At 50.1% G+C, this 27,583-nt stretch overlaps 1 protein-coding gene across 2 annotated transcripts in view; it reads left to right on the top strand.

Moving 5' to 3' along the window:
* The first annotated feature begins 3,258 nt into the window (after positions 1–3,258).
* Positions 3,259–27,583, top strand: part of GAS7 (growth arrest specific 7) — a 98,535-nt gene continuing 74,210 nt past the window's right edge. For both annotated transcript variants that reach the window (XM_037409042.1, XM_037409033.1), the window contains exon 1: positions 3,259–3,487. In XM_037409042.1, the coding sequence (XP_037264939.1) occupies positions 3,305–3,487 (183 nt within the window). In that variant the 5' untranslated portion in view covers positions 3,259–3,304. The remainder of the gene's footprint in view (positions 3,488–27,583) is intronic.

Below are 27,583 nucleotides of genomic sequence, written 5' to 3'. Positions count from 1 at the left end.
GCATGCCATGGTATCAGGTCTGTTGCTTTTCACCAAGCAAGGCGCAGCTGGTGTGATAATAACACGTAATGGATCACAGTTCAATAGTTATCAGCTTAAACGCTTATCAAAAGAGCATATTTTAAGCAATTCACCACAAACTCAGAGATTCAAAAACAGAACTGTAGAGAGTAGTCCAAAAATTGTTGAAAGAATCCAAAGAAAAAAACCCTGAAAAGCTGAGCTCAGCTTGCTGCTTAGTCTGTCTAACTGGAGGACAGCTACATTGAAAGTCACCTGGAATGTTCAGGAGGAAGGCTACAGCAGGCTTCCTGAGCACTCACTTTAAAGGAAAAAGTATTGCAAATGTATAAAACTCCAGGAAAAGAGAGAGAGAAAAATACTCTATTGTGTCACATAAATAAAAAGCCTGTGCAGCCCGAGGCTGGGAGACACACATGACGGTGTGCTCCGGGCACAAAGGGTGGTAGTTGTTCTGAATTTGCTCCTCACTGCTGTTTGCAAAGCAAGAACAAATCAAAAGGAAAATGGGAGGCTCTTCCTCCATGAAAAGAGATAGAAGAGAAATGAATCTGAATGTTAGAAACAGGAGTTAGTGGTCAGAGAGCATCTGTGAAAAGGACTGAGCTCCCAGGAAAGCACCACAAACTGCAAAACTTGGAGTGACTCGCAGAAGCATCTGTGTTCTTTCCGCTAGAACCGAAGTTGATGCAGGACCCACACCAGCACCTGTTCCCTGAAACGCATTGCCCAGGCATGCAGTTGTGCAAACACGCAGGCGGTCACAGACAAGTAGGACACCTGGCTTGCACACACTGCAGTAGGTCGTGTATACACTCAAGCCGAGAGAGTTACAAATGGGCAGGGAGCATCACACACAGGCTGCAGTCATGTGAACACCTGCATGCCCAAATGTGCAGCGTAATGCAGGCACTTTCATACAGCAGAGTGGGACACACAACTGACTTGTGCACATCATCATCATCATAAGCCCAGTGGAGTGTTAGTGACTGGAATATGGAGATAGTTTAGTAACACACACAGATGGTGACACAGATCTCATGCTCTCCGGAGCAGCGTGCATGAATGCACTGTGGCTTATATAGATGCACACTGTCTCAAACCGCCCTGAGTGGAGGATCTCACCAACCAGCAGAGAAACGCAGTGTATGCTTACTGCTGCCAAGATGTACACACTCCTGTACTCTCCTGTGGACCAGCAATGTTCTCAAACACATACACACCAAGTTCAGTGGTCACACCCTTGCACGCACCTAAGGGTCCTACAAATGCAGTGGGAGCAGATGCATGTTTTCCTGCTTACCCACAGGGTGAGCATCAGAGGAGACGTGGCCATGTCCACTGGGCACATCTGGCCCCCATCAGTCAGTGGGGAGAAGGACCTACTCATCTCACCGACGTCTGAGTACAGCAGCAGGTTTATGCCTCACCTTTTCCCTCTCCACCAGCTGGCTGAGGATGTTGGGTGGCAGGCCTGGGTACGGATGGGGGGGCTTTCAGGCAGATCCAACTCCTTTTGCCTCATCTCTTCCACACGCATGCTGGTGTGACTCTTGCAAACACAGAAGTGACCCTCTCTTCCACATGCCACATACTACTGATGGGTACCACACGCAGCACATCACACAAACGCGGATGAGACCCTCATACATGCGTGCAGCAGTGAGTTACACCAGTCGCTAATTCTTTCAAGCACACTGGCGTGAGTCTTCTCATGCACAGGTGTGTGCAGGCACGTACACAGCCAGCTTACACACACACACAGAGTCACACACAGGCAGCTGGGTCTCCCACGGCTGTCATGTAAGCACACATACCGGTCAGTCTCCTGTATGAGTGAGTCTCACCTGTGGCGGGGGGGGGGGGGGCACATACACAAACCCACGGGTGTGACATATGCAGCTCAGCCTCAAGGTGTGTGCTCACATGCCCCCCGGTGAGTCACACTCCCAGGTGTCTCTCACATGCATGCATGTGCCTCCTGCACAAGCAAGCCTATGTGCACCTTCATATGGGGTTGAATTTCATGCAAGATTGAGTTCCTCACACGCAGCCGTGGGATAGTTTTGTACACAACCACGCACATACATATCCCACAAACAACATACAAGACGTAGCACAGAGGCACTCGGGGAGGCATGCCCTGCCTTTCAGGTACAGCCGTGTACACGTGGATGTGGGCGCTACGTGGGCGAGTCTCATACATACTTGCGCATCCTCTCACCCCCGCACAGGCACACGCACACGCAGAGTCACACAGATGCTGCAGAGTGAGTCAGGCACACCCAGAGCAGGCTGTGCACGCAGCGTGGGCGTTCATAAACAAAGCACACACGGAGCCTTGTCTCAGACACACACGCACGAGTGTCGCACAGTTGAGTGTGTCACAGATGCACACACATGGTGCATCTCTCACATACACGCAGGTGGCACACAGAGCAGTGTCACATGCACTGAGGCGTCTCATGCATGTGCAAGTCATGCATGTGCTGCAGGCAGGCAGGCACACGTGGAGCAAGTCGTGCGCTCGGCCGAGTGTTGCGGACACAGACACCTGGGGATGTGTCACACACACCTGCGCACTTTGTACATGCTTGGTGTGTCACACGACGTCTCTCAGGCAAAATGGATGTCACACACTTGGGTGCGTGTCGCAAATACACCCAGGGCGCCTGGAGCGTGCAGAGGTGCCCACCGCCCGCACCCAGACACGGGTGCCCATGCCACGCGGGCGGTGCTGCCGGCGGGCAGCCCACGGGGGTCTCGCAGCCCACGGGGGTCTCGCAGCCCACTCGGCGCCTCGCGGCGGCTGTGGCAGCGCCGGCAGGGGGGCGCGGGGGGGGTGGGGGCGCGGCTGCGCGCGCGGCTGGGGCACACCTGGGGGCGCTACCGCACGCGGGGCCCACAGGGCCCCCCTCCCCTTTCCCCCACTCCCCCCCCCCCCCCCGGACGTTTCTCGTGCACCGGCGCACACGCGGCGTCCCCCCCTCCCCGTCACTCACGGACACGCTGCCCCGCCGACACCAGCGCCGCACACGCGGAGCGGCTGCGCGCCCGGCTGCCCCCCCCCCCCCCGGCCCGCCCCGCCCCCGCCTCGCCCCCTCCCCGCCCGCGCCCGTGGGCTCCCGGCGCCGGGGCTGCCCCGCTCCGCCCGCGCGTGGCGCCGCCGTGGCCCTGGAGCGCGCGCGGCGCGGCGGGGCGGGCGCGGGCGCGGCCAGCGCGGGGCCTCCCGCAGCCCCGGCGCGGAGCGGGCGCGGGCGGAGCGCGGCCGCGGCCCGGCAGGATGTCGGGCTCCCGCTGCCAGACGCTGTACCCCTTCTCCGGGGAGCGGCACCGGCAGGGGCTCCGCTTCGCCGCGGGGGAGCTGATCACGGTGCTGCAGGTGCCGGACGGCGGCTGGTGGGAAGGGCAGAAGGAGGACGGGCTGCGCGGCTGGTTCCCGGCCAGCTACGTGCAGCTGCTGGAGGTAAGAGCGGGGCCGCGCCGGGCGGGCGGCCGGGCCGGGGAGGGGAGGCGAGGGGAGGGGGCCGTGCCGCAGCCCCCCGCCGGGCACGGCCCGGGCTGCGCCGCCGGTGCTGCCGCTTGTGCGGGCGGCGCGGGGGGCACGCGGGGCTGCAGGGCGCCGGTGCCGCCGGGACCCGCCCGGGCATCGCTGAGTGCCCGGCGCCGCGGGGGGCTGCGGCACGGCCCCGCTCCCGCTCCCGCCGCCGCAGCCGCCGAGGGGCCGGGCCGGCGCGCCCCCAGCCGCGGGCCCCGCTGGCCCCGGCGCTTTCACAGCCGCTGAACGGCACCACAAGTCGTGGGCGAGGCGGTGCAGCCCCTGTCAGCCGTGCGTGCGGGCCAGATGCTGGGCAAGATCCTCTCCCTCCTCGCTTGCTCCCGCTCCCCGTCCCTCTCCCGCTCCCCGTCCCTCTCCCTCTGGTTTCCTTTCGCTGAACGTCCCTTGGCTTTGCTTTCCGGATGAAGTAATCCCCGTACGTCCCTTCTGTTGCAACAGTTCCCTCGGCTGGCTGGAGGCACCTTGCCGCTGTATGTGGGGCATTGCCCCGGAAAGCCCAAGCAGAGTTAGAATCAGTCGCCGAGACTCTGAGGCTTTCCGTCGCGATGCCAAGAAGCTCCGTTAGCTTCCGTTGTTTTCAGGGCCCTGACAGCCAGGGAACGGCTGTATTCCCACCGCAGGACTGCTTGCAGCTGAGCTGGTTTATTGCTTTCTCTCCTGTGCAAACAGGACGCAATGTGAGTGTAAAATAACACATCCGTGAAGAGTGCCTTCACAGTCTCTGCATTTCTGAAAGGGAAAACTGAAACACCTCATGCGCCAAAGCAAGAACCTGCCATGAGCCCATCAGCCCTTCCTTTGCTGACCATGCCCTGTAGTCATTTGCAATTTAACCTAGCACGTGGGTATGGAGATGTTCTGAAGCAATGTCCTTGTGGCGACCAGGCCAAAGTGGTTAGCAGCACAGTGTTCCTTGGGTCAGCCTCCGCTTGTCCTCCAGGTTTCTAAGGGGCCTCAGAGAACCTGCTTTGCTTAGATGCGAGGCAGGCACTACCCACCCCAGGTTTTCCATGCACACCCTCTGGGGAATCCAGGGTGGCAGAACGGGACCTGCCACATGCATGCAGAGCAATGTCCTGTGAGCAAAAGATTCTGTGCAAAAGGACGTTTTGCCTATAGAGCTGGCAAAATTGCCTTTTGGTTCCTCTAGTCCAAATGAATTAAAAAAAACTGTGATGTTTCTGTTGAGCTTCTGTTTCTCATTCCTACTGGGAAAGTCACGGAAGTAGAAGCAAAATTTCCACACTCAGTGCTACAAGAGTGAGGCCTGGGACTTTCACGTGCCCCTGAAGCACTTGGGATGTTTTCTGATAAGCTTAAGAATGTGGGAGTCCTTTTGTTTGTCAGTTTTCCCACTTACAAGATTGTTTACTGAGATGTGTCAATGTTTGTGGTTTCACAAATTGCTAAATATTTACACATCTAACTAGGAATTTAGGAATTGTTTGAGGCAGAATGTATCATGAGATGGAAGGAACTCTGCTGAGCAAAGGCAGTGGGAAATCACTTCTGTGTATGCAATACCTTTGCTTTCCTATCATCTCCCTCTTGGAAACTCCTCTTCTCCTACTTAAGTCTGAGCAAGTTCCAGCTTCCACTGTGCTCAGACCAGTGCCTGCTGCCCCACAGGTGTGCCCTTCCGACCCTCGGCTTGTGTACCGCTGAAAACTTTGCTGCAGGCAGTTGTGCACACAGCCCAGCCTCCTTTCTCTTGAGCAAACCTGCAGAAAGAAGGCAAGACAGACAGCAAGTGCCAAGTGGTGGTGTTCACTCTGGCATGTTTTCATTTTCTCCACAGGTTCTGCCTGGTAAGGACTGTGAGCTAGAGTTAATAAATATGTCAAATGAGAGCTAAGTAACGAAATCAGCCAAATTTATGGGACCACAGATACTTAGCATACATGAGAGTGAAGTAGATGTGTGAGAAGAAGTATCTGTGTGTCTCTCAGGGCTCTGTGCAGCTAGCCTTTCCCTCGTGTGCAGGCGTGTAGCTGGCTTGCTTAGGGACCTGATCTCACTGAAAGATGCTGTGATAGAGATACTGTCCCTCTCTGTTCTTTGATCCAAGTCCCTGTCCAACCATTGATACTGGAGCTGGCGTCAGGGAGGTGATGACAATGGGTGGTGATGATCACCAGATGGGGCCATGAACACGATTCTCCTTTTAGTACCAACCAGCACTTAGGCTGGCTTCAGTTGGCCCTGGCCCTGCAGCTTTCGTTAAGGTTCCGCATTATGTTCTGAGCTGAACGTAACCACAGGCAGTTGTTGAAAGAGGAAGATGTTATTCCCGCCTTCTGTGATGCCCTTACTTCCCCATGCTAGTTCACTCCAGCAAGTACCTATGCTCTTCTCTGTAGAGCCCTGTACCTCACTGTCCCGAAGGACAGCTGGCTGCATTTTCTGCCAGAGTAGTGGATGAACATGGCTTGTAGCATTGCCCGACGTGTGCCAGGGCAGGGAGGGTTTGCCCTGCATGGCACACACCTTTTCTCCTCTCAGCAAAGTCTGTCAGGAGGCTGCGTGCGACCAAAAGGAGACGACCTTCTAAAGCATTTGTGTCTTTAAACCTGGCACTGTCTATAGACAGGCAGGCTGGATTTTCTTATCCATACAACTTCACATCTACCAACGCTGAAATCTCCCCTGACAGTGCTCTTATAGTCTGCGCTGAGTTTTGGTCCTCAGCTGAAAGAGGAAAGCAAGGAAGGCACAAAGGACAGCAGGTGAGAGGGGAGTCTCTTCCACCCGTGAGCAGTTTAGCAGCCAGCCTGCACTGAGCTGGTTCCTGCTAGACAAAAGAGGAGGAATGGCTGTTCCTGATGCTCTCTCCGACCTGGGAGGAACTGTGCTGCTCCATCTGCATCTCTTCACGGGCAGACGGGCTGCAGAGCTGCCAGCGCCAGTCCTCTGCATGCTGCCACATGGCTCTAGCTGGCTTATCCGGGAGCTGAGAACAGGGCAGGGTCCTCTTCTGTACTGGAATGAAGCTGGGTTAATTAGCACTGATCATATACAACTGTGGGCTGGCTTCAGGGGCGGTGGGTTGGCCGATGTAGATAAGTTGCATGTGTGACTTGTTCTGTTAAGTGGTTGAGAGCCAATGAAGAGAGAGCAGCCAAGGAAGAGAAAGGGAGAGAGGAAGAAGCGGAGAGAAGAGAGAGCATGCCCTGGATGAGGCAAGATGTGGAGAAGGCATCAGAGGGACTGTATGAAGCGTATGCTGGTATGAGGTGGTAAAAAAAGATCTTGTGGTAGCTTGATAGTCTGGAAAGTGCTGCAACACTCCTCCTCGTGCAGACCCACACCTTGTGGTAGCTCTTGGCTCTGGTGGAGAAAAATAGGTATCTGTGGTTGGTGGTGAACCAGAATGGGGTTTAATGGCAAATGTGGAGTTGGTCAGCTCTAAGAAAGCCATGAAGATAGCTTGTGGGAGATGAACTCCAGTGCTAGAGATGGATGTTCCTGAGGGATTGCTGCCTTTGCTTCCTGAGTTCTCTTGCTAGCAAAAAAGTTTGTTCAGTTCATTCATCACAGAAGATCAAGGAAAGGACCAAAACTGTAGTGAATGTGGAGCGAGAGAGACACAGGGAGGTAAAGATGTTTGGCACCCTTTGGTTCCAGCTCCTGTGGTTGCCGCAGGCCCACAGTGGTGGGTTAGAAGAAAGCGATGGCTGGAGATTCCTGCTCATGGCAATGGTGGAAACAATGAGAGCTGGAGGAGTGTGTGGTAGGGATAAGCCAGGAACAAGATGTCTCTGTGAGCTCTGGAGAACATACAGTTGTCAGAAAGCAAAAGTGATACCATGAATCAAAAGCAGAGAGCAAAGTGAGCAAGGGAGGGTGTTAGCTCTGTGACAGGGTTCCGGATGGGTTCCCTAGGGCTGGGCTGGTTGGCAGCAGGCAGGGAGGCTGCTGCAGTCTTGTTCACAGAATTGGAGTTGGAAGGCACCTCTGGAGATCAGCTAGTCCAGCTTCCCTGGCCGTGGCTGGTCAGGTTTTGAATATCTCCAAAGATGGAGACTCTACAACCTTTCTGGGCGACCTATTCCAGTGTTTTACTAGCCTCACAGTTTTTTGTAGTGTTTAAAAGGGATTTTCTGTGGTTTTATTTGTGCCCATTGCATCTCATCCTTTCACTGGACACCACTGAGAATAGTCTGTCTCTGCTTTTCTTACTGTCATCCTATCCCATTGCTGCTGCTGCCGCACACCCCACCCCCCCCAGTTTTATACATATTGATAACATCCCTCTTGATTCTTCTTGTCTTGATGTTAAACAGTACCAGTTCTTCAGCCTTTCCTTGTATGACAGATGCTCCAATCCCTTAGTTGTGGTCCATTGCCAGACTCTCTCCAGCATGTCCTTGCCTTCCTTGTGCTGGGAAGCCAAGTACTGTTTCTCATACTGTTGTGCTCTGACAGGTAGTAGGTTAATGGAGAAACAGCCCCTAGCCAGTATTTCCTGAACATGAGAATCCATTGACACCAGAGGAATCTGAAAGACTCCTGCCAAATTCATATGGTTTTGCTTTGACTGAGTTTGGTCTATGAGCAAGCAACACGCTTCTCCATGTTCAAGGGCTCGGGGAAGGAGTGATGTTGTTGCTTGTGATGCATGTCCCACTGAGCAGATACACCACCAGCTCCAGCCTTCACCCCCCTCTTTGGTGGTTTATAGCTGTGTCAGCCATAAGACCTGAATGTCAGGGACTAGCAGCTGCATCTTTTGACCGTTTCCTCCCTCATGCATACTTTTATATTTTTGCCTGACTTTTTGGCGACTTGAGGAGAGCCATACAGGGACCCTCTGTGCCAGGCTGTTGCCTGGTAGTGTTATCACTGAGAGTGGTGTTACTGCTCTGTCCCAGGTTAAGCAATTGCCCTTTCCAGCCTGGTGCAAAGAAGAATCTATGCAGACACAGGTGATGAGCAGTCCTTCAAGCCAGCACTGCTATGGTGAGCACACGTACAGAGCAAACAGAGCATGGTATGTGACACAGTGAGGGGTTTCTTAACAGCTGAAGGCAACAAATGTGTCCTATCCAGAGGCTGACTGCCTCTGTGCTCCACCTGCACCAGAGATGCTTGGGATGATGATGTGTGTAGAAAGATCTATACAGCCCTAGACCTGAGAGCAACCTAGTACAAGTCTTGTGTGTGTCCCATTTTGTCACAACCTTTACTAGTGCAGGGCAGCGTAGATATCAGGAGGGCAAGGTGGTGTTGGACCTCTTGGGTATGCAGTCTGGGGGTTGCTTTGCACGGGACCCTCTGGGGAAATGCTGGCTGTTGTGTCTGCTGTTCTAGAGGACTGATTTTCAGAGTGGTGGGGAGATGTGTCATTCAGTCACATTTGCAAGCGGTTTGTTTGAAAATCTATTTTGGGCATTGCTTTTTTGTATTTGTGGTTAGCTAGAAATCACTTATATAAGCAGCAGCAGTAGCAACATATGCAAATTTACTGAAAATTGTCAGCACTTTTTATAGCTTCAGTCATCCCACAGATGTAAGTCTCTGTGAAGCACAGTGTGTGCTTCCAGCATGGATGGAGGTGGCTCTGGAATCTGAGACAAGCATAGGACTGACTGCTGCTGCTGATCTTGTCTGCACTTCCACAGCTTGATTTGCCTGAGCTGTGAGGCCCTTTGGAAGGGAAGGGTTGCACGCTTCCCCCTGATGCATGGTGCATGTGCAGGCATCGGACAGGTTTTTTTTTATACATTATTTCCACTGCTGTGTAATATTCGGGGGGGTAATCACCTCGCCTAACCCAATGTGTGGCATCTGCCATGTGGATGTTGAAATGTGCAAACAGCTGAGCCTGGAGGCTGCAGCATGCTTCGCTGCGGGAGGCATGGCATGAACTGCTTCATGCCCAGGTAGTCACAGAGAAAAGTGTTGAAAGGAATTCATAGAAATAATAATGCCTTTAATTTATTTTGCAATAGCAGAGAATGTGTAGAGGATTTCAGTGCCAAACCGTGTCTTGTCATAAGATGATACGATCCAAGGAGACAGTGTGCTCAAGGAGAAACTAGAACCTGCCACCTGATGAGCAGGGAGAATTCCATTTCATAACAAAATTCAACTTCTGAACATTTATGTGAAACAGTATTGTGATGAACCCTCTTATTTTTACAGAGAAAAAAATTATGGTTTATGTTTCTCTTTCTTCACATTAGTGATGGAGCATATTTTGACCAGGAAAAACCCCAAAACATTTTGTCAGAAAATATCCAGCCAGCCCTAGAAATGGGCATTACTGTAGGCAGTACTACAGTGTGACAGCTGTGCTGTGTGCTGCCACAGAGAGGGCTGGCACGGGCAGCTGTCGTGGGAGCTATGTAACGTGTACGATGATACACTTGAAAGAGCGGAGATGTTGATACCCATTGCAACAGAGCTTTTCCCGATGACCGTACAAAGAAGAGTAAGGTTGTGTATGGGAAGTATCTGCCTGGCTGTGAGTACCTGAGGCCTGGGAAACTTGTATGTGGTGTCGGCACCTCCTGCACGCAGCAATGGTGCTTTGCTTTCTTAGCAGGTTCTTCTACACCCTTGGAGTATGTTACCTCACACTTTCTCATTCCTCCATCTCTCCACTCAAAAATCAGCTCAACATAAGTCCTGGAAAGCAACAAGGACTGAGGGGATGTGTGACAATTTGGGGTACAATTTTTGCTGCTTTTTTCTAAAGATATTGTGGAAGAAGTCACGATCCAATATGTAGTCTCGTGTGGTGGGAGAGGAATCTGGTCCTTAGTCCAGTGTGATAAGGCTGTGGGTGCTGAACCCTTCTGTAGGTGGCTTGGCTAGGGAGAGAGCATGGTGCTGTGCTCGGGAACCTGTGCAGTGTCTGACACTGCAAGCTGAGCAGTCCAGCTACTTGGCTGAGCAGCTGCCAGGCTGGGACTGGTGCCCCTGTCCCCTGCCGGCCCTGCCCAGGGATGCCTGTGGCACCTTCTGGCTATTCTGCCACTGAGAGATGGTGCTGGGGAGGAGCAGTAACTGCGGCCAAAGGAGGGGGTGGCATCTCCTCCAGGCACAGAAGGATAATGCTGATCCTCCCGGTGCAGGGATGACTCCCTGTGGGGAAGACCGAGGAAGGCAAAGGGGGAGATTCACAAGGCTGCAGACGAGGCTGCTGCAGGTGCTGTCTCCGGAGGGAAGGGCAGAGTTTTCAAAATTTGGTGCTCACAGCTGCTGAGGCTGGTCTGCTTCACATGAGTCAACAGCAAACCTTTGTCCAAAGCAGGGCATTTGTGAGATAGGAGCGACAACGAGAATCATGTGGAACTGCTTTGTGTTTTAGTTTCAAAGTGGCATTTTTTCTCTCTGTGACTTTCGGTAACTGTATCTTTTCAGGCTGGAAACTGACACGGTCATCAACCACTGGCATTTCAGGGAAATGTGAACAAAATGAAATAATCTATTTTCTCTTATTAAAAGGGTGAGGAAATTATGTTTTGCTGCCAGAGGATCACTTTTCTGAGGGATTTTAAAGCCCCATGAGAACATGAAGGAGATGTGATACCACAGTTCGCAATCCCTTGCTCACAAGAGTGCTGTCTGTCACCTATCTGATGATCATTGTCTTGGGCTGTTGAAATTATGGATCGCATTTTGTAACTGAATAGTACCATAAATACCCAAAATTCATGAAAGGAAGGGTCTTACTAATGGGTGTGACATTTGTTGTGAGCTTTTTTGTCCTCTGCTTGAGTAGGGGTGTTGCAGAACCTGGGCTTGTGGATGCTGCACCTGCAGCAGGTGGGAACAGTCTCATCGGTAGTCTTGCAGAAATTGCACAGGACAGAATTTTAAAAGATATTTTTCTTTATCCTTAGCTAAAAGACCAAAAAAATAAGAAAGTCATGGGAGGCTTAATCTGGAAGGATCTCTTCCTGCCCATGGATTACAAAGAGAGCATAAAAATGGTCTCACTGCAGGTGTCTGCCTTGTAGATGTTAAAGACTGAATGAGTTGCTGTGCACCTGCACATTAAGGGTGGATATACTGTGAAGATGAAAACCGTGGGTCATTTAAAGACTCACTTAAAGATCACTTAGTTCCCTCAAGAATTCCCTGTTCATTCTGTGCTTTGAATGGGGCACGTGCCCTGTAGACAAACACAGGAGTGGTTTCTGCAGTGGTAGGCATGGGGTAGTCTAAATAGTCTCACTTTCCAACTTGGATGCAGAATGTACCTTAAATGATGAGCGCTGCGCTGCAAATGTGTGTTGATTGTATTACGTGGTACTTTATACTGAATGTAGTTTAAAAAGAGACAGTAGGAATAATGAGAAGATGCCAGATGCTCAGTATTTTCTAAAAAAAAACCGCTTCACTTGGGTGTCCAAAATGGAAAATTTAGCTCTGAAAACAAGACCAGAAGATTGTGGCAGATTTGGTGGGCTTTGGTTTTCTCTAATCTTTCACTTTTACCTGTATGATAATAAATCAGTAGAATTAACTGATCGTTAAAATAATCAGATTAAACCATTCTTTTATTCTATGTGATTCCTTATCTTCCATAGTTGCTTATGCCCCATGGAGCACATTATTATCAGTAATGATTCTGCATTACCAGAATCTAAAATGTCTAAGTATGTACTCAGGGCTTGTTTTCATTGTTTCACTGACTGCTGACACCAAGTGCAATCCCAAAGATAGGATGTTCTGTTTTGTGGAAGTCCCATAAAAATAGGAGCAACTATGTGGTGCTGCAGCATTGCAGATAGTATCTGTCTTTGGAACTCTTTGGGACTGTTGCAGTCGCTTTCGCTGTGGCCATGCTACAACTCGGGGCAGCAAGAGTGGTATTTGTCATGTTGCATGTGTTCATCCTGTTCACACGACCAGCAGGGCACGGGGAGTCAGCCCGCTGAACACAGCAGGCAGCCCTGTTAACTTGTGTCTTGGAATATTTGACATAAGGCACCGGTATTTCTGTCTTTGATTTCTGACACTTCCATGGAACACTTGTTCTATGCAGCTTTTTCAGAATCCAGCGCTTGTGGGATGTGCCTGGTTACTGTGCACACATGGCAGATTTGCTGAAAGCCTCCTGAACGCCTGGGCTGTGCTGCGGTGGCTGCTCCCCGCTGTGCACATTTCCAGTAACCACGCACAGCCCCACATTTGCAGACAGGGAAAGGAGGACCAGGGGAGATCTGAAAAAAGCATAATGGACTTGATGGTCCCCACTGTGTACTTTGCACACTGTCATCAGTTTACATCAAAGAATCATTGGCCATATTTAATTATGTGTCGTGCTCCCTTTTATTGGCATGATCCACTTAGAGTCCAGAACAGCATAAAATCAAGGCAGTTTGTTCAGCCGCTGTTTTTGAAGAACAGGGTGCTTCAACAAGTGTTTGTCTTGAAAAATCGAAGTGTGTTTTAGTGTAGTTGGAATTTTTTGTCACGCCACTGTGTAAAACATTACCTATCAAGAGGACCTCGTGTGAAGGGTTGGTATGTGGCAGGAGACCTGGGCTATCAGCTCTACAGATTTGTACAGTATCTGCAGCACAGACAGATGGGCTGTGCCTGTGCACATGGGGCTTGGGCACTGGAGAGGACTGGGCTGGCAGGAGCCCCTTGCATACCTGCCATACCAGCGAAAGCACACCTCTTTGGGTTGAGGGGGAGAGCAGGTGACGCTCCATGCGCTACAGACTTACTGGTAATGCTCTGCCTGCCGTGATTCTTTCTCTGTGCACACTGGGGTGACTTTCCTGGGAAGCATGCCTTTTACAGGTGTATGTAATAGCAGAGAAGGGGTTTTGCTCATACTAGTAACCCAGTTTTCCCCATTATGCTATGAAAATAGCTTTTGTATTGGCCTAATACAGGGGTCCTCAAAACTATGGCCTGCGGGCCAGATATGGCCCCCCAGGGTCCTCAATCCGGCCCCCCAGTATTTACAGACACCCCCCCACCGGGGGTTGGAGGGGGAAAACCAAGCAGCCGCAGATGACTGCCTGCCACTTCATCCGCGCGCCGGCCCCCTGTTTAAAAAGTTTGAGGACCCCTGGCCTAATTCTTTTGTGGTTTGCTTTTTTGCTGGCAAATTCCAGAAGGGGGATGCCACAGGTTACTCAGGAGCTACCACCCTGCATTTTGTAGAACACAACTAGCAGTAGAACAGGCCAGTGTATTTTGACATACATCTTTTCTAGCATTTGTGAACAGTCTCCTCAGTATTCGGTTGTTAATGTGGGCCGCTTTGGGGTGAATTTAGGCGAATGGGTGACTTTGGTCACTGATCTTTGAACTCATAGATGAGTACAGACCCAAAGGCCAAAAATCTTTCTTTGGTGTTGTTTGAGATCTGTCTGGCACTTTTCCGACATTTGTCGTTGGTAAGTGTGGACAGTGCAGACTGTTCTTGAGCCTTAGATACTCCCACTGTGATGCTGGCAGCAAAAGCACTGTGGTCGTCCACTGTTGCTCTGAGCACCAAGCTTGTTTACTGCGCAGCTCTCCCAGAGCTTTCCCAGCTCTGTGGCAGCCTGTGACAGCCCTCTGTGCCTCTGCCACTGCAGTCCCCAGGGTGTATGCTAGGAACAAAGTAATTTCAACATCAGCCGTTTTGTCTGGTATCACTTTGTGGGCCCCTGTTGACCAGTGCCCTCTCTTCTGCCCTGTCAGTTGGTTTTCCATGGAGGGGAAAAAAAAACTCGGCAAAAGGCAATTAAAAAGTTTTGCAAAGACCTGGGATGTTTGTATATAGGATGGATCAGGCTAAGTCTGTAAGGAAGGTGGGTGGGTGAGTGAGTTTTCCGTGGCTGTCTTACAGAGTGCGCCAAAGCAAGGAAGGCATGCTGCTGGTGTGAAAGCTGCAGAGGGTCTGCCCAGCCCAGCTGCGATGCTGCTTGCTGCTGCAGCACCAGATCCAGAGCTGGGCAGCATTGCTGGTGGAGCTGCCAGAGCAGGGGCAACACGGCAAGACTTTAGCCCACTACATCGAGAGAAAGCCGGAGCTCCCTCTGGGCTGGATACCCAGCCTGTAGTTGTCAGGGTGTCCCATTAGCACTGAATCTTAGTCTTTGGACACTCAGTGAGTCCAGGAATGGGTAAAAGGGAGAAAGGTGTGAGTGAGGAAGGAGCAGAAACACATCACAACATAATTAAAGGTCGCAAGCCGCTCATTTTATCTTCCCATATTTGCCCCTATCTTTTACCTGAAACTCCTGCGAATTTTCCTGAACTTTCACAGGCAGATCTGTTAGGTCAGAGTTAAATCTGATCTCTTACTGAACCTGCAGTGTACTTTCTGGCATTGCAGCATTGCTCGAGGCCTCTGTTGGCCTTCTGACACTCATTCAGTCAGACAATGGTCAAGCAGCCCTAAGACTGCTGAGGAAAAATACAGCATTGAATGGTAAGGATGGAAGGGGTTAAAACAAAGCATCTCCCCTCTCCTAAGAGCTCCCTGGACTGCCAGAGGACCGGCTCTTGTGGAAGACAGATGAAAGGAGCAAGGATCTTTGAGCTGGTGAACGTTGTTTGGGACATGAAAAATACCTGTAGCATTCCAATTAATACCTCCATATGTAATATTTTGCATTTACTGCCAGTGTAATTTGTTTGCTGTGATGTTACTTGTTCAGTGGAGACTTAGTGAAGCTCTTCAGGCTTTTGCCTCACTTAAAAAATTATGTATAATTTGCACATATTTATAACACACTTCTCGGTCTCCTTATCTTGAATTGCTTGAGGAATGAGCAGCAGCATCAGGCCTTTGTGGTTGACTCTTGTCTTGAGGAAGACTAACTTTTTGTTTCTGCTCCTTGCTTTCTGGCTTATCAATTTTTTTTATTTTGCACAGTAGTTTTCTCGCTCCTTGACTGCTTCTTTTCTTCTAAAAGTCTGCACAGAAAGGAGTTTACGTTTTCACAAGCATGCTTGTGATGGTTGGTCTCACAGAAAATACCAGTACTCCCAACAGTACCTAACATGTATACTTATGCCATCATGGTTATAATATTGCTGTTGAGTGTATTCTGTCATTCTGCTTTTTTTTCCTCTGGTGATCTATAAGCGCTTTCAGAATGTTCTTTGAAACTGGCTGGCTGCATCTGCTTTGTCTTCCTGATCCTTTCTAATTCACTTATTTAGCACTTTATTCATGTTTCCAAAGCAAAACTCTGCAGTTGCTGCGTGCCCATGTGCTCATCCTTGACCCATGTGCCACGAAGCCAGACCTACAATGACACGTTGGTGCATGGCAAGAGCAGTTTTGGTTGCTGCTGAAGTGAGGCTTGGGCACAGAGGAGGTAACATCGAGAGCTGGCAAGTTTTTGGTAGTGGGGGAGAAGGAATGATTCATATGGAGGAGTTTAGAGGAGAGAAATTGAGATTTGGAGTGACAGAGTTTGCAAGGGGTGGCAGAGAATGAAGAATTGACATAGTTTGACAGTGATAGACAAAGTGCCATGCAGAAATTGCACAGAAGACGAATTATATTTCCAAGGAGTGAGAAAATGCTTAACTCAAAAAGCAATAGCCAGAAACTGGACTGATGAATGTAGTGCATTTTGCAGTCCCAGAGGAATGTGTGTACTGTCTGCAGAATTCAGTTAAAAAATCCTGCTGAGGGCTGTGTGTAGCACATGGCTGAGCAGTTCCAGCTCTGCCCATGTAATGAGCTGCCTGAGCAGCAGATTTGCTTCTCCTGTGCCAGCTGCTATATAATAGGACTAATTCATTACCCAAGGACAAGTAATCACTCTCAATAGCAAGATTTAGAGGAGGGCCTATGACCCGTCTCATTGCGCTGTGAACTGATTATCACAGTGATAACTGGCACCGAATGAAGACTGGAATTGAACCTCAGTCTGTTATGGGATGAAGAATAAAACTTCAGGTATTAAATCATGTTTAAATTATCTATGGATCCCTTTTGGAAAATAAGCTTGATATGAACCTGAGTCAGTGAGACCCTGTTGCCAGCTCCTATCTCAGCTGCATTGCCCAAGGGTTTGATGGACTCCTTTGCTCCTTCTCCATTCTACCCTTGGCCAGCACAATTTACCAAGTTTGAATATGGATCTTCAGTGAGGGACAAAGCTTTCTTCCAGTGCTGACCAGAGACATGATCATGAGCTGTAATTCAGCTCGGGGATGGGGCCATGGCAAATTCTACTGATGTGTATTTTGCTGGCTGTGCTGGGAGCGGCAGGGAGGCGGCCTGGTGCAAATCGGTTCCCAGCATGTTGCGATCGCTGTGGCCAGTGCCCGATGTGCACCAGGCAGGGTGCTGCCTGCCTTATATGCTGGGAGATGCCCTGTTCTATCCTGCCTCCTGCAGCGATCTCTGCTTAATGATCTTGTCAGTTTTGAGGTGGGACCTACCACATCTCAGAGGTGGGACTCTCTGCTGGAGCAGGACAGGAGGTCTTCCAGCCACATTGGATGCCCATGGCCAGGAACCCACAGATAAAGGCCACCAGCCCCAAGCAGCACATGAAAGGGGAAAGAAGCTGAGGGCTGCTGCCCTCACCACGCATCAGGGAAACTGAATGCTACAACTCCAGCTGCGTTTTCTACTCCAGTACGTTGAACTTGATCACGGAGCTCCACCCAGTGATGCCCAGCAAGTTCTTTATATCACAGCCTTATAGGCTTGCACCCATGTATTACCCCTTCTGTGTGTCCAAGAGAGGACTACTTCAGTCTGATCTGGGGAGTAAGGGGCTGCCACCTCCCTTGTGACTGTGACGCTATGGCACAGGTTCTCTAGGCTCCCTTCTTCAGGCTGGGAGCTGCTCCACCCCTATCTCCTGGGCTGAGAGGCTGCTAGTTTGCAAGCAAGCACAGATCATTTCAGATACACGGATGACCTCATTGTATCATTTGCGTGGATGTCCCATGGGAAGCTGCCCACATCTTGGCACTCCTGGGCCCACAGGCTGCTGCCTTGCCTGCCGGTGGGCTGCGCGGAGAGGTGGGCTGGCCCAGGCCCTGCTGCAGCCTCCAGGGCTCTGCCTCATGCTTTTCTCCCAGTTGACCTCCGTGGACTTAGAATTAGGCTTAGACTCTGCAGCCAATGGGTCCTATCACCCCCAGTGAGCTGACCCGGAATAGGCTCGTTCTTATGTATTTAAGCATTCCAGCAGGATGGGGGGAGAAGAGCAGGGTGCTGAGGAGTAGGGCTGATCAGAGGGGGCCAGCCGTGCACTGGGTCTTGTGCAAAGCAGCAGCTCTTGGACCCTGCACTTACAGCTGAAAGAGTGATTTCTGTGACACGGAATGGAGCTGATGGGACTGAATGGAGTGGCTTTTTGCTGGACAAGATGTGGATCTCTGGAAATGGCTCTTTTGTGACACTAGGATCAGAAATACCCAAGCAGGAATGCCCGCAGTCCCTGCACTAGCACTGATCAGTGCTCTGTGTGTGTCCGTCCCTGATTTATGCGATGCTGTTGGAGCTGAGCCCCCCCCCTCCCTTCTGCCTGCTCCCAAGCTCAGATGCCAGGGCCGAGTATGTGCCCAGGCAGCTGGCGAAGAGCAGCTCAGGAACTCGAGTCTGTTTCCAGACCCCGTGTCAGCCCCTGGAGCCAACAAATCTCAATGTTCGTTTCTGTGGTGTGGAATTTGCTTTTGCTTTCAGCGCTGGAGGATGCAGTGTCTGTCTGTGGTTAGAGGGAAGAGAGCCTGAAAGCCCCGTTCCCCCTCCCCGTGGGAGGGAGGCATTTCCAGGAGGCTGGTTTGAATTGCTGTGCTCAGGCTGTTCCCTGCCTGTGCTGGGATGGGACATTCCCTCCTCACCACCACCAAGAGCCTTACTGCAGTCTCCTACCATTTTTCTCTTGTCCCAGAGGATTCGTGCTTTAACTGCCATGCACCTTCATCCTCCCTGGCACACACCACCTATGGAAGGATCAAAACCAGGCCAAACCATGAACCAGTTTTTTGAAAATGGCCCTGGTGCTGACTAATAACCTTTGCCTTGCTCTGGTGGTGGAGGCCCTGTGGGTTCTCAGACTGTGTGTTTTACCAGCTCTTGGTGGTGCCTGCCCAGGGGGACGCCTGTGCCCCACCCCTATGGAGAAATGTGGCATTAGCATCGTCAGGACTGTTTGGCTTGGATGTGACAGACAGCTGTCACAAATGGCTCTGCCTGCCAGGGAGGGCAGGTAGCAAATGTTTTTGGCTCATGGTTTGTCATTGTCTCTTTGTTCAGGTGGCATGTAGCCTGAAGGGCAGACATCTTCCAGCTTCTTATGGCTTGAAATGCAGTGCAGCTAAAATCCTTAAAAATGCTTTTACTTCAACAACTAAGGTTACAGGTTGGCCTCTGATAGAGCCTGTACACCCAAGGTGTCTTACGCTGCTCCACGGGGAGCGGCAATTGCCTCTTCGTGTAACACGTGACTGCCTCGGTTGCCGTATCAGAGTATTTCTGAGGGGTAGAACTGAATCACTGATCATTACAACATAGGACACATTTTTTTCCTTTGTTGTAATCTTTTTCCTTTATTTATGATGTTGTCTTCCTTGACACCTTCCACATTTTAGTCTCAAGGTGAGAAATTTATTTATAAGTTCTTCAGATCTGGCTCATTTTCTCCTCTGTCTGCTAGGCTTCAGCTCCAGCAGTAGGAAGGCAGCATCTTCAGTTGATTGCGTTAAATATATCACTTTGGAAAAGAGCAAGCCAGATCCAAAAGCTGTTCCTGTAACACTAATTTTGATCTCAGCCCTGTTTCCCATCTAAAGATGTTTCTCTTTCAGTGGAGATCATGAAATGTCACGTTCATTATCTGCATGCTGAGAAAATGGCTTTCAGCTCCAGAGGTTCCCTCTCGCAGAAGCACAGTCTGAGGAACAACAACCGCAACTTACAGCAAAGTTGCAGTTCTCTGTATTTTTAAGCAATATTATTCTGAAGACCCACAATATTAAGCGTGTTGCCATGGTGTCATAGCATTAATTAGACACAGACTCAAATGTATTGACACAGACTCAATACATTTAAGTGTGCAAGATGACTGCTGGAGTCAGGCCAATGCCAGGATTACCTCGCAGATTTCCCTCAGGTTTTGTTTTTCTTGCGATCCTGCAGCTGTGCAGGATTCACCAGGGAAGTTCCTTCTGTAATCAAACCTACTTTTCTCCCTTAATCCGGTCAATTATGGGCACTTGGGGCAGGCAACAGAGAGCTGCTGGGGCAGGAGCATCGCTGCCCTGCAGACATCCTCTGACGCAGCGGTGACAGTGGGGACACAGACACTGGTCCATGGGAGCTGCACAGGGAGGTGGCACAGGCACACAGATCCTCCAGATCCTGGGTGGTCCGTCAGCCTTCGGTGTTTCAGTTCAGCAGTGGGCACAGCAAGATTTAGAGCAATGTGAGGGATGTTTAAGCTATGACAGGTGAAGACCTATGGTGTGAGGGTGGAGAGCTGACCTGGTCTGGCCTCCCCTTCAGTCCTCCCCTGCCTCTTTAACCCTGGCTGCATTCGGCAGCAGTCCTGGGATGACCCTGTTGAACCTCCCTCCAGGGACTGGTGTGGCTCTCGGGACTCACTGTTCTCCTGGGGTGGCTTCTCTGCTGGGGGAGCTTGCAGGGCCACTGAGCACCAGAGCAGCTTCAAAGTGAGCGTCAAGAGTGGGGACAGGAGCAGAACCCTGCTGTGAGGCAGCTCTGTGCCTTCCCTGTATTTTACCCTGTGGTTGCAGCAGCTGGGTCTCCAGGGGTGCTGAAGGCACCCCTTGCCTCTCTGGGGCTGGGGTGCTGGGGGGTGAAGCAGTCTGAGCACACAGGTGAGAAGGTGTTAGCACCAGAGCCAGACCTCTGCCTCATCACTAAGATGTAAGTGTGCTGCTTAAGCAGGTTATCTATCTCCACCATCTGAGACGGGCATCCAGCCCTTTTGTACAGATGATGCAAGAGGGGCTGGTTTCTCCAAAGGGAACAGAGTGTTGGTTTGTGGTTAAGCAGGAGCTACCCAAAGCTCACTGGTGGAAAAGGCCAAGTCTTTGGGTGGTGTGAGCGGGGGCTCCTCCTGGCAGCTGCAGTGCCTGACCTGGGGCTGTGCAGGAGGGCTGCATGCATTTGATGCCCACCAGCCCCATTAAAAGCCGCAGGGAGAGGAAGACATTAGCCACCAACCTCCCACAGCAGGCAAGAAGCGGGAGGGCAGAAGTGAGAGAGGTGGCTTCAGTTTCCTCTTACTCTGCGTGGACTCAAGCACACGCTTCTCCGTGAGCAGTCAGCAGGCAGGAGAGCAAGCATGGGATGTCCTGAGGGACAGCAGGTTTCTCACAAGCCTCAAGGATTGTTTCTTCTGTGATGGTCCAATATGGACAGGTGAGCAGTCCTGGAGCAGAAGCTTCTCAGTCCAACACACAGACAGTTTCTCCTTTCTTTAGAGGGACAAAACACTCGGGTTCCTTTATAGCCAACTGAGGAAGAGGTACTTCTGTGGTCAGACTCTCCTGACACTTTTTCAGATGTCCAGGCTGAAGGAGCTGGGGCCTCTGTTTCTCCCTGGTGATCAGAGAGCACCAGACCACCTGGCTCAGCTGTGGGCACCTGAGGAGTGAAGTCCTGGATGGAGGTGGGAGCACTGCCCAGCTCTGCCTACTGATGTACTTGCACTCAAAACAAGCTGTATGGCAGTCTCTGTGAGCAGCTGCGCTGAAATGTGGTTTCCATGTCTTGCCAAACTGTTATTCCTATCACTAACCTGGAGAGCAAGAGCCTGGGGTGGGGGGTGTGTGTTATCAATCTGTAATTTGAATTCAGCATCTGTTCTGTGTCGTTCTGCCTCTTTCCCGGGTGTGAGGCCAAGGCTGGTGTTCAGTGTCCAGCAGGAGGGGGGACCTGCCTGCAAACGCAAGGCTGTGCTAAGGCTCCCAATTCCTTCCTCCATAAATGACGCCATTGCAGCAGAACAGGAAGGTCCAGATACATATTTTTTTTGCAAGGTTCTCTGGTTTGAATGAAAACAATTTTCCTAGAACGAAATGCTTTCTTTTCCCACCTGTGCCTCTCTAAGCCCAACACAAGTGTTCAGGCTGCCGCGTGCAGCCTGACCGATGTCTTAGAGAAGTTGTCCTGTGGACTTCACAGCAAGTGTCAAGGGGAAAGCAATACAGGTGGTGAGCTGCCCTGAGCAGGGCAAGCTTCTGACAGAATGTGCCCCTTCGGGAGCCTGGTATCTTGGGTATTTTCAAGAGGATGTTTCTATGACTCGTGGATTAGCTGTACCAAAAGTTGTGCTGCCATACTGCTTTTTCTGCTCTCCACATGGTAGCAGCTTGTTACCAGGAAATTTCTGACTGTTTATTTTGACATCAAGTCTAGATTAAAAACAGAATTCTACCTTTTTCACCAAAACACATGAATTGAAAATCCCATGGCCTTAAAAATCCCATCTAAAGCAGTGGGATACAATTGGCAGTCTCAACAGAACTTTCTTGCTTCGCCTAGGTTCAGGATTTTTGCAGTCCCAGGCTTCAAAATACCTCAGCTGCAAATACTGCTGTGGTTCACAATGCAAACGTTCACAGCAGTTCATGTGGAGAGGGTTTGTAGGCTAGGAATTATTTCTTTGTGCCAATTTGAGGTAATGGTGTGCAGGTAACTATACCAGAGACCAGAGGCAGTGCCACATGCTGTAAAGAGGAGGGTGACATGAGAGTGTAGGGCTACAGGATGGATCCTTGGGGTGCTGGACTGGAGGGGAAACAGGCAGTTCCGTATTTCAGCCTGTCACAGAAACCCTCAGATGTTGCAAGCATGGGCTTCGGTGCCCGAGGCTTTGGCAGAGATCGCCCTGCCCAAAGGACCTAGTGTGAGTCCAAGGTCCTTGATCTGCAGAATCCTTCGAATAACACAGCCCGGCCTGGGATCTGCAAGCCTATCAACCTCCGTCTGATTTTTACCAGGTAGAACAACAACCTTGTGTCTCTGTCATTCAGGCACATTCATTTTTTACTGACATTTTTAAACACCTGCTGGATCAGTCCAGAAGCTTGTCTGGCTTCATGATTTGGAGCGGGTTGGAAATGTCCTCTTGCGTGGGGCACACGGATGGAGAATTGTCAGGATGCAGGGGAACGTGACTGATCTGAGAAGTGATCAATGAGCAAAACTGAACCTAGGCCTTTTACACCCCTTTGAAAATGGCCTGGTTTGTGTGACTGCAGGGAGGTATTACTGGTTTGGCTGGTATGACTTGTATTTGTTCTTAAATATCAGGATCAAGGAGAGGTAAAGCCCATGTCACAGTGGTCTGCGGGACCCTATTCCCAATTGCTGTCAGTCGAAATTGTTGCTTTTACAGCTAAGTCCGTCACCCCTGTAATATATTTTCTCCCAGAGGACAGAAATGAGTTACGCAGTTTCTCAGTAATCACATAACTCCAGCGTCAGAGGCCTGTGGAAGAAAATGATTTGTGATAATATTATTAAAGACTGTTGCATGAATGCAGTCAGAAAGATTACGTAGTCCCCACCCCAGTTCTTAACTTGCAGTTCCAAGTATTGACCTTTTCCAAGTAGCATTTACTTATATTACATTTTGGTTTCCTTTCAATACATCATGTCATACTTCAAATAATATTTCCATTTTCATATCGAGTGCATCTATTCCAAGCCACCTCAGGGACTGTCAGCGCAGTGTCATCTTTGAAAACAGCTGACCAGGGTGCATATGTGTATCCAATACTGTAGTCATAGGCTCACTCCTCTGCTCCAAGAAAGGCTCAATAATACCTGTGTAATTTCTTATAAACAGTTATCTGGTCTTTACTTAAGGAAGTCCATGGCTTCAGTGTCGTATACCATGGCTTCAATATCACCTCCACCCTGAACTTTCCTTCCTTCAATTTAAATCCATTTTTTATCCCACCTGTGATGGATGGGAAGATCGACCGTCCTTTGTCTCTTTTCCGCAGCTTGATGACATATCTAAGACGCTCCCCTCTCACTCATTCCCGCTCTGTATTACACACCTTCTCCTCTTTCCTTTCAGGTCATTTTTTTCTAGATCTCCTCTGGACTAGCCCGTTTGTTCATGTCTGGGAGAATGAAGCTCAAAACTTGGCGCACAGCTCCAGCTGAGGTCTTACGAGGTCCCTGTGTCTCAGGCTGCTCTCTGGTTTTCCTTCCCAGTAGGACGGTTGTCTCTGTAGAAGAGTGAACCACTGCTGACACCCCGACAGCCCCACTTCCACCGTGGGGCTGGTGTTCAGCCATGTGCAGGTGATCAGATTGGATCAACAGATCCGTCCATGACAAAATGGTGTTGCTTTAAATTCTATCCTTCTTGTCTGCTCAGGGTCCTTAAAAAAAATTCTTAAATAATTTATTCAATTAATTTTCAAGGAACTGAAGTTCAAGTGCTGTTCCACAGCCCCGTTTCTTTCTTTTCCCATTTCTCCAGGCTTGACGCTATGTTCTGCCTTTTCTGTGTTGCCAGAACTCTCCCTGCCTTTCCATGAATTCTAAAAGATGATAAGCAATTGCTCTGATATTTATGAGCTAGTAAGTTCTTTAGAAGTCTTAGGCTGAATCTATCAATCAGTGTTCTCCAACTTACTCCTTCCCTGTTGCAGGCTGAGATATTAACCCTTTGTTGCTAGTATTAACTGTGACAGCCACTTGATCATGGATGACTTCTTTATCAGCAGATGACTTTTTGCTGAAGATACTGAACATGATCATCCATGGGTAGTTCTTCTCTGCTGAGCTGCAACTGGTTCCTTTACTTTGTCTTCCTCTTAATACTGCTGCATTTATAGAACATTTCCTGTTAATGCTTTTCTGCTGATTTTATCTACTTCTGTGTCTACACTTCTGTACTTGTCATAAGAGCAACTGGCAGCTTACTCTCATTTAAGAGCAATCTAAAAGGTTCCTTTCCTTACACGCTTAGCACCAGGCACAATGGGTTCCCAGTCCCAATGACTTCTGATGCTTCCATATTATAATTATTAAAATTCACTGCTGCAGCAAGAGGTAATTATATCCTGTGGACATAAGGAAGGAGGAGGAAGATGTATATTGAAATGCTGAATTTCATAAACAAAATTAACTTGCTGAATGTAGAACAACTGATCAGATGGGGTTTTTATCTGCTTTGAGAGACAGTGCTTCAGTGATGAATCCTGAGTAAGCAGTAGGTCACAGTGTCTGGACCATGTTGGAAATGCATCCTCATTGCAGGATAGTCCCAGGGATTAGGGGGCCAGCCTTCCTCCAAATGAGTCATTTGGTTCTCAGATCGGCGATGCGCTTTATTATGGCAATTAAGTCATACAGGCTTGGTGCTTCTAGCTCCCTTTGTATAGTTGCGGTAATTCAAAGCCAAAATTACGTTTAAACTTTGTTGTTGTGGTGATAGGCAATTTCTGTGCTTGCCCATTCTGTAGGTAGCATGCACAGGCTGAAGCTTTATTCTCTTGGACCAGCAAAAGTTGTGAATTGCACAGAAATAGTGATAATTGGGCGTAAGTCTAGCAGTGAATTCTGTGTCTCATCCCATGTCAAAGGGTCATAGTGTAGTCATATATTTGATCAGTAGTGCGCATTACTAACAGTTCACCAACAGAATAGCTGGGCTTCAGAAAGAACGGGAACCTCCGGTGATATGCCAACATTGCAGTTTATAACCTGGCCTGCTGTTCCCAGGGCCCATGGAAGTCCTGCCACGACCACCTCCTAGCAGATCTTCTGAATTTCCTATGCACATCACCCAAGTACTCATTGACTGTTGGCACGACCATGCTTTAACATTGGCCTTTTTTCTAAAAGCTTCCTCTATCCTTTTTGCTGCATAAACAAATTTGAGGTGGAGCAAAAATGCATCCTCATAGGCATCCAATTGAAAACTTGAAGTCTGGTAAAGTCCAGAAGAAATGGAGGGTCTAGAAGGGAAACGTGGCAGTTTGTTCATTTCCTCTAAACCAGTGTTAATGGGACAGGGGAGTGATCGGGAAAAGAGAGCGAGGTGAGGTGACCCAGTGACACTCACTGTATTCTTCTGAGGATGCTCAGTTACTGTGTGGGGTGAATTAAAATTTCATCAATAATTGTTTCCAGGGATTTCCCTCACACTGGCTGTTTTCTTGTACTTGCATTTTTTTCTAAGCTGAATATCATCTTGATGTTTCCCGTCTGTGTTTCTGCCTGCTCTGCTGTGGTGCATGTGTCTGTTCTGGCTGCAGCTGATCGCCTCCAACTGATGAGTCTTCATCCTGGACCTGCTCGGCTGTGGACACCTCCCAGCACTTTTCTTGAGGTCTGCCTTTGTCATCCCTTGTCTTTGCAGTCCTTCCCACCATCTGCAGCGCTGGCTTAAATGTTATTCTTGTATATGGGCCATCCCAGGACTAAATGAATTTCACTGCACAAATGTGGTGACCTGGATATTCTTTTTTTCTCAGATGAAATGCTTGTACGGTGGAGTTTCATTAAAAAGAGATAAACTGGACAAATGAGATCTGAGCTCCCTGTAGCGTGCAGAGGGCTGGGAGCAGTAGCTCTGAGCACCAGAAACGGAGGTTTTTCAAATGCTCAAAGGTATGCCACTAATTAGAAAGTAAACATGAACAGACCCTTTCGTGTCGGTGGTGGTATGTCAGAGATAAGAGGCATCCATGTTACCGAGGGCTGCGCAGCCTGTTGAAATGACTGCTCACTCTATAGTCCTGGGTAGGTGGCATGTGGGACAGACACAGGTGCCCTCCAAATCAGACAGGCCAGAAGGAGTGGAGCCTCTGCAGGAGCACTGGAGAGACCACAGCAGCCGCAGGGAGCACTTCGTGCTGCCAGGATCAAGGCAAACCAGCTTGTTCCTTCCTGGGAGCAGCAAAAGTTGCAGGGGGGAGAGGGGAGCTCATGACTCCTGCACCGTCGTAGACATCCTCTGCTGCTCTGCCCGCAAAGGGTCATCTTCAGAAGCAGCTGATGGTGCTGCATTACCTGTATGCTACATTTGCACTTTTTCCCATTCCCATGATGGGAAGAAGCTTGTAAACAAAAGTAGTGCCAGCAGGCAACTCTGCCACAGTTGTCCAGACCTGTCTGTGGGAAGGGGTCAAGGCAGCCAGGCAGAGATGCTTGTGGTTGTGCTCAGCATGTCCTGCCTGAGCGACTTCCAGAGTCATCAAGTCTGGCAGAGAAGGAGAATTTTCTTTAGTGACATCTCAGTCCTCTGTCAGGGTACAAAGGCAGTCTCACACTGCATTTTTAGAGAAGGGACCCCTGGAAAAATGCTGCAAATGCAGCAAACGCTGGTGTCAGCGGGGCTCTCCCTGCAGGTCATGCCTGCTGAGCCAGGCAGGAGACAGCTGCAAGGGGGGAGCATTTTGCACTGCACCATGGAGCCCGAAGGCCCCCAGCCCTCCCCTTGCCACCCTGGCCCCCCAGCAGGAGTGGGCGCATGGCCTCCCGCTGGCCCCACTCCACAGCCAGTGCCCACCCATGCTGTGGCGGTGGCGCAGCAGCAGCAGCAGGCAGGGGTCCAGTGTGAGCCACAGCACCATGGGGTGCTCCAGGCTGGGGCTCCAGCAGCCTTCCTCAGCTGTGCCAAATTGTGGCAATGGCCTTCTTCCCTTGCTTTTTTGGTTTTGTTTGCTCATTTATTAAGAATTGGAGCAGCACCAGAAGTAAAACCTAAATACAGTACGTCTGCCTGAGTGTGCTTTATTGCAGAGTTACAGGCAACAACAGCCACATTCCCCACGCCTGAGAGAGATTACAAGGGAGGGCGCAGGAATGTGCATCTGGCAGCACTTTGTATCTTGGCCGTTTCATTGTTTTCTCTGCATCTGAGGTTCCCGAACTTTTGGTTGTGGAAGGCCATTTAATCCAGGGAATATCGGGTCGGGGCTGCATAACAGATTTCCTCTGCAGGGAAACACCATTCAAGAAGAGTTGAGGATGGCTGTAAATAAAAAGTCTCCATCCAGGCTGCCTGAAAAAGTAGCTAGGAGCTTTATTTGGGGATCCTGACCTACCACAGCAACAGGGGGAAG

This window comes from Falco rusticolus, chromosome 1 (genome assembly GCF_015220075.1).
Source record: "Falco rusticolus isolate bFalRus1 chromosome 1, bFalRus1.pri, whole genome shotgun sequence".
Lineage (NCBI taxonomy): Eukaryota > Metazoa > Chordata > Aves > Falconiformes > Falconidae > Falco > Falco rusticolus.
This window is presented reverse-complemented; position numbering and strand designations above follow the sequence as displayed.